The 13,000-nt window shown below is 48.3% G+C and overlaps 1 protein-coding gene across 5 annotated transcripts in view; it reads left to right on the top strand.

Moving 5' to 3' along the window:
- FMNL2 (formin like 2) overlaps nt 1–13,000 on the top strand; it is a 296,180-nt gene extending 283,180 nt beyond the window's left edge. For 2 of the 5 annotated variants that reach the window (XM_053671653.1, XM_053671637.1), the window contains 5 exons: nt 462–625; nt 1,516–1,617; nt 4,380–4,478; nt 5,442–5,565; nt 10,941–13,000. In XM_053671653.1, the coding sequence (XP_053527628.1) occupies nt 462–625; nt 1,516–1,617; nt 4,380–4,478; nt 5,442–5,565; nt 10,941–11,050 (599 nt within the window). In that variant the 3' untranslated portion in view covers nt 11,051–13,000. The other 3 variants (XM_053671647.1, XM_053671641.1, XM_053671659.1) reach the window with 3 other exon arrangements.

The following is a 13,000-nucleotide window of genomic DNA, read 5'->3' as shown; positions in this document are numbered from 1 at the left end:
CCCCTGCTGGAAAGCCACAGAAATGCAAGGAGTTCAAAGTGTTAAGATACCACTTCTGTGGGCCTACCAATGGGCCATCATCTCCTGTAAGAGAAATGGAATAGTTGTGCCAGAGCGCAAGTGGTGGAGTTCCTGGCTGCTGTCTGAATTTCGTCTCTGCCACCTCCCAGCCGTGTGACCTAGGGCAGACCACGTAACCACCTTATGCTGCTTTTCCTTGTGGGTAAAATGGGCTAATGGCACAGAGGAGTTACCGCATGTAAAGAATTTAATTTGGTGCCTGATAGTGAGCACTTGCTAAGTTATTTATATTAAAGATCTCTACTCTAAAAGCTGGAAACGAGATCTAGACCCTTGAGTAACCCTAGGAATCCACTGGGAACTCGGCTTTCCAGCCAGACCCCCTGTGGTCTTGACTTGCCCAGTTGCGGTTCATAGGAACATTGCTTTCTCTGCCGCAGTCTCCCTTGAGAATGTTTTACTGGATGTGAAGGAGCTCCAGAGGGGCATGGACTTGACCAAGAGGGAGTACACCATGCATGACCACAACACGCTACTGAAGGAGTTCATTCTCAACAACGAGGGGAAGCTGAAGAAGCTGCAGGATGACGCCAAGATCGCCCAGGTCAGTGTCTGTGCCCCTGGACGCCTGCAAAGTAGAGCTGATTGGACCCTGTAAAGCCACCTGGGTGCTAGCCTAGGATTGGGGGGAGAAACTGTTGTACCCAGAGAGCCCCTGTCTTGTTTACTGTCCTCTCTAATTTGGGGGTCTCACCCTCTCCTCTAGAGTCCTCCCCCACCCCTCCCCTTCCACTTCCAGGTTCCCCGTGTGTGAGTCCTGTATTCAGGTCAGCCAAAATGTGTCCAGACCTGTGCTCAGTAAAGCAGTGTTCCCAGCGTGTTGGGTTTCTATAGGCCTTTGACCTTGAAATCTCACACTACCCTGGGGGGTCAAGTCTACCTTTGTTGCAAAACAGCCAGAGCTGACCGCAGCGTGTTGTGGGGACTCAGAAAGCGGACATGGCGGAAGCTCCCATTTGAGACTGGCTGGCTGATGTGGTCCAGGGCCCACAGACCCCAGAGTGCCCCTGAGTGGGGGGTACTGGAAGGAGCAGTGCAGCAGCAGGTTGGGGGTTAGAGGCCGAGTGACTTGTAAGATCTCTTCTGCCCTTGTTGGTTTTAAGTTCTGTGGTGGCCTTAGAAAGCTCTTGAAAGGACGGGGGCCTGTGTGTGTGTGTGTGTGTGTGTGTGTGTGTGTGTGTGTGTGTGTGTAGGTGTGTGGAAGTGGCGGGGCTCACGGAGGAGGGTTCCTTCAGCACCATCGCCCGCTGGCTGCCTCTGAGCAGGCCCTGGGAAGAAACTCGGGCCGCAGGGAGCCCTGGGAGGAGGGCAGGGCAGATTCCGCAGCAGCGGGATCGTGTGTCATCACTGCCGCTTTGCTGCAGCTCTTCATCCAGAGCGTTAGGCTCAAATGCTGGAGCTAATGGAATTCAAGAGAAGCCTGCTTTCCCACAGGATGCCTTTGACGACGTGGTGAAGTATTTTGGAGAAAACCCCAAGACGACACCACCCTCTGTCTTCTTTCCTGTGTTCGTCCGGTTTGTGAAGGCCTATAAGGTAAACAGGGCATGGTGTCCTTCAGAGCCTTCCTGGGCATTATTTTTTCAAGCGGGCGCTCTCTCAGAGCTGGATCTGAGTCTCAGCAGCGCTGCAGAGGCCTGCACTGTTGGGGGCAGCACGTGTGGGGGTCAGCGAGGCAGCTTCTGGAGCCCTCAGCCCGTCGTGCTCGTTGTCTACACCCAGCCAGTGCTGGGGCTCAGGCTGCTCCTCGGGCAGGTGGGCTGCTCCAAGGCCATGGCTGCCCTCTTGACCGTCTGCCCTCACGGGCATGTTGAAGGACTTAGAACATCCCGGGTCCCCCTGGTGTTGAACAGCTAAGAGGAGCGAGCCCAGGCCTGTGGCACGATGCCGTAGCTGAGGTCAGGAACAGCCTCCGGTGTTAGTCCTGCCCGGGCTTTCTGACCGTCTAGACCCACACTTCTCTAGTGCGGGCTGAAGATGGCACCTGGAGGGACAGTTGCTCTCTGTTTCTTCACGGGGACCAGCAATGGCCCACCCGTCCTTTAAATGGGAGACCCTCTTCCATAGTCCAGGCTCACGGTCTTGGACAAGCATATGCCTCAAAGAGGCACTGTCAGAAGAATCTGTCCCTTGAAGAAGAGTGATAAGGGGGCCGTTAGGGAGTTTCAGTGCAGGTGGGAAGCATTGCAGTCCGTATCCTCCAGCTCATCTACCTGGAATCAGGCAGTGCTGGTGGTGGGTGGGCGATCGTGAGGGGGGGAGGGATGCATCACGGTTCTCTCTGAGGGGGGACCTCAAAACCCCAGGAATTTATTTATAAAAAATTGTGTATTTATTCTTACATGTTAAACTTCAGTCACCTTTAAAGTCCTCTCCTTGTGATGCGGTACACCTACTGAGACATTTTTTCCGCTACTCAAACTGTTTCTGAACAAATCAGTTTTGATGTTTTTTAGTGCTTCTGCTGTTTTTTGCTTCACATCTTCCACATTGGCAAAAGAAATTTCCCATTGAGGACTTTTTTTCATCTGGGGAAACAAAAAAAAAATCACTGAGGGTGAGATGGGTGAGTAGGGAAGGTGGGGTGTGGGTGTTTCGTCAGAAACTGCTGACCGCTCAGTGTGGCGTGGGCAGGCGAGCTCATAAACCACCCATCATGAGATGGGCAGGCGCCTACAAAGAGTCTCAGAAAATTTCACTGAAGTGGAACGCAGCCTCTCACACCACCACCAGCTGGCACACAGATACAGATGGGTCCCTAGAACACTAATCTGGTGGGGAAGCCTGCACTCCAAGGGGCCTGCCCTCCAGATGATAATTCAGGGGGTTTTTGGTCCCCCCCTTTGACATTTTTGAGAAATCCCCCTTCGGAAATAGTGGGTCACCTCTGCAGCACCACCAGAGGCTGACGGCTTTGGAGAACCGCCCTCCAGCCTTTTACTGAGACTCGAAAGGTCATAGTATTGAGCCATCTTCTCTCAGCAAGGCTTCGTGTAGCAGTGATAGCACAAGCTGTTTGCAGAAGGAGAGTGTCCTTGGAAGTGAGGACAGACACAGACACAGCACAGAGTTCTTGTGCAGGACACGGAGCCAGGAGCGATGGGAGGTCGCTGGTCACCAGCTGCTGACCGTGGTGCCCTGGGGTCTGCTGACGGCTGGGGCTGGCGTGCTGCAGAGATGGCCCCAGGTGGTTCCTGTTATGTGCTGGGGCCACATCTTTCCACATAACAAATTTTAAGTCTCGGGCCTAAAGAGAAAATACCAGCTATTTTTAAATTGTATAGTATTAACACAAGCTGGGAAGTGCCTCGGTCTGATTGGTCTCAAAGCCCAGTGCTTCAGCAGGGACATGCATAGAGCAGAGGAAAACAAGAAGCTGCCCTGGGGAGCCTGTGGGGTGTCCCAGGTCGGAGCCCGTCACGGTGCCCCGTCCATACCATCTTGAGTGGCCCTGTGAGCTGGCTCTGGGAGGCACTTGTCAGCAGGTAGGTTGCAGGCTGTGTCACTTGCCCCAGGTTGTGTGTGATGAGCAATGGGCCAGCCTGGCCCTGGCCAAGGGACTCCGTGCACGGGGGTTGGGGTTTTAGGGTGGCGTCTGTCTCTCCCTTCTCAGGTTTGGTCCACAATGAAACTTAAGACAAAAGTAAGAGATCAAAATGAGAGCTTTATTACTGATTTAAAAAAACTGCATTGGAGTATATGTGAGTTCCCACAGCCCTACGTTAGGTGACGTAACCAGTTCCCAGTCAGACACTAGAAGTCTCTTTAGGGAGGCTGACTTCAGAAGAGAGGGTGCCAGGAGGGCCGCGTTGAGGTGAGCCTGTTTGACTTGTTGTCCCAGATTTGTCAGGCTGGTCACTCTGTCTCTGACGGAGACAAGAAGCAAGGGGGTGGAGGTCTTCCACTAATGAAGGCAGGAGGGGCATCTGAGGAGTCAGAGAAGCTTTAGGTAGGTGGACAGATTCTGGGAGCAAAACAGTCTCGCTCGAAAATCACTGAGCAGAGCTGCCAATGAGGTAGGTGCCCTCCCCATCTTCAGGACCGGGACTAAGCAACTGTGCAAGCAGGGACCAGGAAAGGGCTTCCGGATGAGGTAAATCTCAGCTCCTGGTTGGGAAGAGATGTCACAGGGACAGACAGGGAAGCTCCGAATCAGCATGATATACAGGCACAAAGTGTAGATCTTCTAAACCTTCCATTTACTCTGTTTCCCGGCTCACCAAGGATTCTTGCAGAATGACTTAATCTACTGTTGTTTGCACTGACCTGTGTTTTGATTCTTTTGCCTTCGTGCGCAGCAAGCAGAAGAGGAGAACGAGCTGAGGAAAAAGCAGGAGCAAGCGCTCATGGAGAAACTGCTGGAGCAGGAAGCTCTGATGGAGCATCAGGATCCGAAGGTGAGGAGCCTGGCTCTGGTGGCGGCCCCCTGTGTGAGGGGTCCACGGTGGCCCTTCAGAGGCAAGCAGGAAATACGGGCAAAAGCCAGACTAGCTCAGGGTCCTTGTCCCTTCTTTCTAGGCCTTGGAAACTTGGCAAATGGAGATTTGCTCATTAATAACTTTGTTCAGCAAAAACTGCAATGAGGCTGAGCATGTTGGTGTAGTGTTACTGTTTGCAGAGATCTGGACCTTAAATCTCAGTTGGATGTACTGTGCAGAGAGGCCGTATTTGATGATGGGATAGCTTCGTGTCCGGGGAAGGCTTCGTGGGGATGGCGCGGCTGCTGGCCTGCTGGCGGAGGGGCTTTGCTAGGAGGAATGGGGGGAGCATTCTCTGGAGGGGAACATTAGAGGTGGAGACCATAAAGGCTGACAGATCAAAGCAGTCTTCACTGTGACCCTCTGCACCAGAGTTCAAGAAGTCAGGGGTTGTCCTGGCTGGTGTGGCTGAGTGGATTGAGTGCCGGCCTGCAAACCGAAAGGTCGCTGGTTTGATTCCTGGTCGGGGCACATACCTGGGTTGCAGACCAGGTCCACATTTGGGGCCACGTGAGAGGCAACCAATCACACGATGTTTCTCTCCCTTTCTTCCTTCCTCCCTCCCTTCCCTTCCCTTCTCTACAAAAGTGAATAAATAAAATCTTGAAAAAAAATTGTTGGGAAGTCAGGGGTTATCACCATAGGACCCAGCCTTCCCATCGCTGCCAGCTGGACTTTTGTGGGTTCTTCAGTGAAAGTTTGTTTTTTTTCCCAGAAGCTTTCTGGGTGTTTCTCTGTTTGCGCTTGACGCAGGCTGGTGCTGTTTCTGATTTTGGTGGAGGCTGCTCCTCAGCCACATAACGCTGAGATACATTCTGCCTCTTCTCAAACCCCCGGTGGGGGCCGGTCCCACTGATCCCTGCCACGCTTCTTTCTTCCCAGTCTCCTTCTCACAAATCAAAGAGGCAGCAGCAAGAATTAATTGCAGAATTAAGAAGGCGTCAAGTTAAAGATAACAGACACGTGTACGAAGGAAAAGACGGTGCCATTGAAGACATTATCACAGGTAAAAGATACGTCCTCCTCGTGGCCCATGGACTTCTGCTGGCTCGCTCACACCAGCCCCGGGCAGGTTTCGCTGCCTGCTGCCCAGGGTTTACAGTTCTGCTGGTTTTAATCAGCTCCAGCATCGCGCAGAGACTCTCTGCTGGTGTTTGCAGTGCACTCACGGCGGCCTGCGCACCGTCTGAGAGATCCCTGCCCTGCTCGGTATCATCGGAGCCCTTTAGGTTTCCCCAGGGCTCTGTCGCCTGATGGTTTTCCATCGTCTTCAGTTTGTCACCGTGCTCTATGTTCTTCCTTACGGCCACTCCTGCCCACCTGCCTGATTAATAAATGCCATGGCAAGACCCCGTCAGTGGTCTGTACTAACCGTCAGGACAGGTTTCTCCAGCTCTTTAAAAGCCCACTTGCTCGTTCACAGTAACCAGTAACTGCAGATGAGGAGCTGGTGCTTTCATTCTTCCACCAGCTGAGACCGGGCCTAACCCAGATTGGCTCCTGTCCCATTGTGTCGTAGCCTAACGCTTTCCGCTGGAACCAGCTCCGCAGAGTCGCTGCCTTCCCTCTGACCGGCCAGGACAGCAATTTGGGCCACTGTCTTGGGGCAGTGGCTGCAAGCCACTTTTCTTTCACATCTATTGCATATGAATACTATTTAGCAGCTCCCAAGGTGCTTAAAACTTTTTACTGTGCAGAATATTTGAACTGTGAGAAAGAATGGAGACTGTATGATGGGTTTCCATGTACCCGCCACCCATTCAAAATGCGTAGCTCGGGCCAGTCTTGTTCCGTGCCTGCTTTTACCCAGTTCCCGCTGCCCGGTCTTGGGGGTTATTTTGAAACAATTCCAAGACATAGTTTCACGGGGAAATGCATCATTGTGTACCTTGGAAAGATAAGGGCTCTCTAATAGCAAAGACCCACAGTGCTATCATCACACACCTCCCACACTGCTTCTGATAGAAAGCATCTAGTCATCATTCACATGGCTCCAATTGTTCAAATTTGTTAAAACTCCTAGACTTTTTAAATTCCACTTTTGGCTTCCCATTTCTTGTTAATAGCTTAGTCAACACTGTAAATAAGGATCCCAGACTGCCAAAATCGCCATTTTTTTCACCAGCTCAGACCCAAGGAAGTAAAAGACTAAAAAGGAAGTCAGCGAAGTCTCTTGCCCAGAGTAGAGCAGAGTGCCTGCCTTCTCAGTGGCTGGGGAAATGCTGGTCTCTGTGCACGTGCAGACTCTCCACACACGGGCGCCTGCTGGTGCCCCAGCGTCCACCTGCAGTGGTTGGTGGGTGCCCCCAACAAAGCTCCCCTTGTTTAGCATCACTCCCTGCTGTCCCCGCTGAGGGGAGCTCTGCTCTGAGCGGCACCAGGAATAGATCTCCTTGGGTAAGTGCCTCTTCTGCTCGGTGTTGTGATAAGATTAACTTGTAGGTGGAGAAGCAGCCAGCCTTGCACTGTAAGAACTTAGAGTTCCTTGTCCTCATTCTGGTCTCCATCCCAATGACATCTGACTTGAAATTGAGCAAAGTGTGCAGTCGTTATTGGCCTGACCTAATCTGAACTGGCCATGGGAGGTGACTGTGCATATCTGCTTATGGAGCATTGTTTATTTTCCTTGGAATAGTTTCCGTTTGGTAACCCACAACCACACCCCAGACTGAGTGACCCTGAGATTTTATGAGCTCACTCAGGTATATATTGCCTTCCCCCCTTGCCGCTCCCCTGCCCCACCTGTTTCCCAGGTATGATTAACACAGCACTAACCGTGTACTAATGCCATAGGTCCTAGCTTTTTACTCTCTTCTGTTTGTCTTGTTCGGCTGTCGTTTCGGATGCAGTGCTGAAGACTGTGCCCTTCACTGCTCGCACCGCCAAGCGTGGCTCTCGATTTTTCTGCGAACCTGTTCTCACTGAGGAATACCATTACTAAACTATTGCTCTTTCTCACCTGATGCTCCTAAAAGGTCGCTGCAGGTTTTTTGACCTCCTGTGCCCCTCTGTCTGTCTGTCGGGGCCACCCACATGCCAGCATGGAGGCACCATTCCACTGTGTTGTGTTCCACGTCGTCTTCGTGCTGCACGGTTTTGCACTTCAGTCCTAACCGCCTGCTCACGGCCGCTTCCTTGTGTCTGTGAACTCATACAGCTGTGACGGTCTGGGTGTGTGTGAGTTGAATTACAGAACTGCTTGCAGAAATTTTCAGAAAAATAGTAAATAGAGCACTTCTTGGAGAATCAGGATTGGGACCAGCTAGATTGCTTATAAGATTTCTGCACTAATATCTTTAAACAAAAAATAATCGTCATTAATAACAGTAGCAACTAGACTGAGCATTCACTGAGCCCTTACTGTGTTCTAGCAGGTGTACATACAGTAAATCAGCCTTCTTTTTGCACTCATTTAACATGCCTTGGTAGTAAAATGAGCTGCTGTACAAGCGCTCGGGAGTGTAAGGTGCTCTGACGCTGCACAGTGATTTTCGGAAGGAGCTGTAAACTGCGCGCAGCTGTAAGCTGGGCCTTAATGGTCTCACGTGGTCTGAGGCTGTAGTCCCGTGTCACGGAGCTCATGGTATGAGCTTAAAACGGGGAGCCCTTCCAGCCCAGAAGCCTGGGTAAGCGATCCACTGCCCAGCAATTCCCTGTTGGACTTAGGCTGTTAAGCAGCAAACGGAATCAAGGCTTAGGAGCCCCTCACCGTCTTGCCTCATTCCCGCTTCTTCACTGGTTCCATATCAGACCCGGGTGTCCTTCTGCGATGAGGTCGTGCCTGGACCTCCTCCTTTGGTCGGGGCGGTGGCACCAGAAACACTAATAGCACACACTTCTCATCGGGAAATGCCACTGCTCTTAGAATTTAAAAAAAAAAACTCATTTTCCCAAGAAGTAATCGCCTGGGCTTAGACCCGGATGCCTAGATAAGGAGCAGAGCTCTGCGGTGCCCTGCCGGTTAGAACGGTGGCCAGGGCAGCATGTCCTCTCGTCGGAGACTGCCACGCTGAGGTCGACATGGAACTGGGTATGTGTTTGTTGTGTGGCATTAACTCTTCTGTGATTGCACTTGTGTGTGTTTCTTTGTTTCTGGAGGTGTCAAAGGGCGTGCGTGTGTTGTTGCCTGCTCTGCAGTGTGCTTACCCACCAGTGCTTATTAACACGGCTAGAAAGTGTTATCTATTGGTGAATGTTTACTGTCAGTTTCGCTGCTGGACTGTCTATCATTCTGGAGCCAGACTTCAAAGCAGCTTGGATCTGGGTGGTCAGCGAACTGGATGGGAAGACACCTCATCTCCCCCCTTGTTTTATCTAACGGCTCTTGTAGTGATGGCCTCCCACTCTCTTGCTCTGTTGGCTAACACGCCTGGGAATATTACGCACTAAGTTGAATTGCTTTTCATTTTCATCCCATTTTTATTTAACCATCATTTTGTGTTTTTGTTTTTTTTTTCTGTTTAGCTTTAAAGAAGAATAATATCACTAAATTTCCAAATGTTCACTCGAGGGTAAGGATTTCTTCTAGCACACCGGTGGTGGAGGATACACAGAGCTGGCAAGCATCACTTTTTACTTAGCTTCCTCCTCTCTCTGTATGCAAATCAGTGGTTTCCATCTGTGGCTGAGGGTGATACCTGGTGAGAGTCTGACCAGGGAGAGGCGTCTGTGCCTCACATTCAGTGGTGTGAGGCTGAGCCTCTCGGTTGGACTCCTCCTGGCCTGCTTCCACGTTCTCAAGTGTGATGGCTTGGGCAGGGGTTGTTGCTGGTTATTGTAATTGCTTTGGGTGCTAGGATTACCCTCTTCTCAGCCTGCGAGTTATTCACTTAACCCATTTTTATGTGAAGAAATGGAGAGGAAGTCCTGGCCAGGGAACACAAATAAAAACAAGGACCTTTAAAATTAATTGCTTAGAGGTCTCAGGAATCCTGGAGATGCAGGTCCCTGCATATCCTTAGCCAGAAGCAGAGTTCTGACCTTCCTGGACCACTGGGGGCCAGGAAGCAGAGTCTCCAGAGGATCTGGGCAGGCGAAACAATACTGGGCTTGAACGTAGGGGTGGGGCAGGGTCACCAGTCCCACTGAGTCAGGGGCCGGGGAGGACTGTGCCACACCTGTGAGCTTCGCTCTTCCTCACACTCGGCTCCGGCTTCTTTTTGCCACGTAAGAGTTTGGGCCCAGTATTGCCAGGTCCTTCAGTTTTCCAACAGAAGTCGGAAACCCTAATTTTTATGTTAATTGCCAATTTAAATTTCAGGAAACTATAATAAAAAATGTAAGTCAAGGGCAAACATTTTGTGGGCCAGGTATGGCCCATCAGCTCCATTTCCAATCTTACTGAGTAGGTGAAGGGGCAAAAAAGATCGCGTCTGGCTTAAGTCTGTTGCTTGCGTTTCCCTTTCTAAAGGTAGAATGTTCCCTAATAGAAATCAGAAGTACTGATGACAGGGGAATATATACTGATTAAACAAAACAAGGGGAAGAAGTGTGGAGCCTACTTCATGTTCTCACTGTGCCCTGACTCCAAAAAAGGGGCCACCTGCTGGCCGGGCTGCCCGCCTTACTCATCACTGCACGCCTCATACTAAGAGTGCTTATTACCTAGACAATAGTCCTCGTTTGTCCCACTCTGTCCCTCCAGAATAATACCTCCTTGAACTGGTGTGCAGTGGTTGATTCATTCATTCAACAAGGCATTTTTTAAAAATGCCAATTGGGGAATGCAGAAGGGGCCCGTGAAACTTCTCCCCTTTAATGAAAAACAAAGCTGTTGGGTGGTGGAAAGAAATGTTTAGGAATGGGGTATTTTGACTTAGCGATTACTTTTATTGAGTAGTTAATTGAGAACTATGTTTCTAACTCACAAAATAAAAACTGAGCTAATATTAATAGAATAAAAATAATGGAATCTATGTCTGCTAAGCATAGGTTCCTTCCTTGATTAAAATTTCAGATAAGATAGACAGGGCAGTTGGTTTTATTAGTTTTGCAGCTTAAAATTCATTGTATTATAGTTTATATTTAGATTTCCGGAAAGAAAAAAAAAAAAAACCCAAACACTTAAGCCACAGGGATTTCCCATTGATGAAACATTTCAAAATAAGATTTCAGCTAAACTCTCTGGCCAGTGACAGGAGAATCTCCTCTCGTATATATTTTCCTAAAAGTTCCAGAATCCTGCCAGTATTACATCATGTTTTGACTGTATGTACAGAGGGCAAAGTACATGAGTTTGGCTCCAACACTCAGTGGGTTTAAAGAGCCTATTAGCAAGCAGACTCTTCAGCACAAGCTGCTTTGATTGGCTGCCAGCTGGTCTTTGTCTTGCTTAGGCTGTTCAAGGTTGCGGTTCTCTCACTGGTGCTCTCCTCTTTCCAGATCTTAGAAACCAGCCATACAGACGAGCCGATGCGGTGAGGAGGAGTGTCAGGCGGCGCTTTGATGATCAGAACTTGCGTTCTGTTAACGGTGCCGAAATAACCATGTGAACCTGAGACCTGACTGTGTGAATAGAGTGTGCATGAAAGAAACCGTCCACATGAACTTTATGTGCTACCATTTAACTGCAGCCTTGAACATAGATAAAATATTCCAAGGGCTCAGATTTAACAAACACATAAGAATTTTAAAATGATGGGCTCTCCTTCCAACCTTTGTTAACAAGTGCCTAAAAGTGGAAGTACCTGCTCAGATTAATCAAAGCAATAGGATTTGATTTGATTAGGTATCTTTTTACATCAGTATGTTATTAATTTTTTAATCAGATTGTAAATTTCCTATTATGAGTATCACCTGCCATTGTGATTGTCCCATGATGGCCTACCCTGGTTTCCTAGTAAGTTGTAAATAACATGAACGCGTCTGCTGTGGGCTTCCTTTGCTGAGGTGTCTTTTAAGGAATTTTGTGTTTCAGCCATTCCCATCAACTTTGTATTTTTAAGGGCTTGCAACATGAAAGGAGGAGGAAAAAGACACATGATAAACTCCTTCTGTCTGTAACCAAGGCCCAGCAAAGTACAAACAGGATGCAATTGCAGTAGCACAGAAGTTACTCAGCCAGTAGTCTCCTTTCATATTCCGCTACTTCTGTGCTGGAGTACCATGCCTCCCTGTGAGAGATTCACCTTACCACTGCAAGAGTATGACGGCACACAAATGCAGAAAACTTACTTGCCATACTGTGTTCTTCAGCTAGGGGCAGCTATAAAAAATAACACAAATGTATTTATTAATTAGCACTAAAACTAACATCTCAGTAATCAGTATTAGGATTTCTGAGGACCATTATGGGTCAAACCCGAGAACAGAATTCAGTGCCTTGCTAGCCAGGAAGAGGTTCTCTGTCAACAAGTATTCAGGAATCCTCCTGCTAGCAGAGTAGTGTTAGTAGCCTGGCCTTACTCTCCTGACAATCGGTTGTTTTTCCCCCTCCTCCTTCCTTTTGTAAATTGGAGAAGACATATTTGGCATCACGTATCAAAGCTAAGAACTCCTTCCCAGACTACTTTATAGGGACTTGCTCAAATATTCACGTTGGGATTAAGCTTATAAATGGTATGTAATGGGACTAAATGGCCAACTAAGCCAGTTATGTTTCCTTCCTCTCTGGCAGGGCACTCGATCCATTCCAAAGTCAAAAACTGGACTGAAGCGAATTTGTACTTTCCATAATCTACATTCTGCTTCTGGCTTACCTTCTTGGTACATCAATATATTAATTGTAAAGTTTACTGTATAGTATTTAACCACTGAATTTATTTTATGTTGTGCTTACGTGAACTCCTTGGTGAAGGTCTGTTTTCCTGGGATAATGTGTAGTTATATATGACCTCTTTTTAAATGTACAGATATTTTGCTATAAAATTGGTGCAGTTTTTTATGGTTTTTACACTTCTCTTTAATTCCCACCTAAGCCGCTGGGTAATATTGTAAATATTGTTTAAAAATGCATCAGCCTATGCTATACAATCTGAATGTTATTTTAACTTATAGTTTTTTTTAATATATATATTTAACTACAAGGACAGTTTAGGGGTCAGTTACATTTTACATTAGCATACCCATTTACAGAGATTGCTTTTAAACTGTCACCTGCCAGCAAATTTTCATGAATGTGTACTTTAAAAAGAACATGCCAAGATTTTGTCTTTCTGTTGACTTAGCGTTCATTTTAATAAAGCAAGTCAACCATGAGATACACAATACAAATTGTTGGTCCTTTACTGCAAGCAGCTGTTTTCCAAAGCACAGTGCTGAAGAGCATGTTAAAATACTTGCTATTTATTGGTCTGTAAGTAGACAATAATGTTGGCATGTTCTTTGCTGTTCGTCTATTAATGGGCTTGCTTCTTAGCAATATTAGAATGTTTTATAAAAGCAGTTCATGTTACTTTTCTGGTCTTTTCATGGCATATGAGCAAATAAACTATTTACACTAC

Source organism: Artibeus jamaicensis, unplaced genomic scaffold (genome assembly GCF_021234435.1).
Source record: "Artibeus jamaicensis isolate MK-2021 breed Jamaican fruit bat unplaced genomic scaffold, CSHL_Jam_final contig_1832, whole genome shotgun sequence".
In the NCBI taxonomy this organism is placed as follows: Eukaryota; Metazoa; Chordata; class Mammalia; order Chiroptera; family Phyllostomidae; genus Artibeus; species Artibeus jamaicensis.
This window is presented reverse-complemented; position numbering and strand designations above follow the sequence as displayed.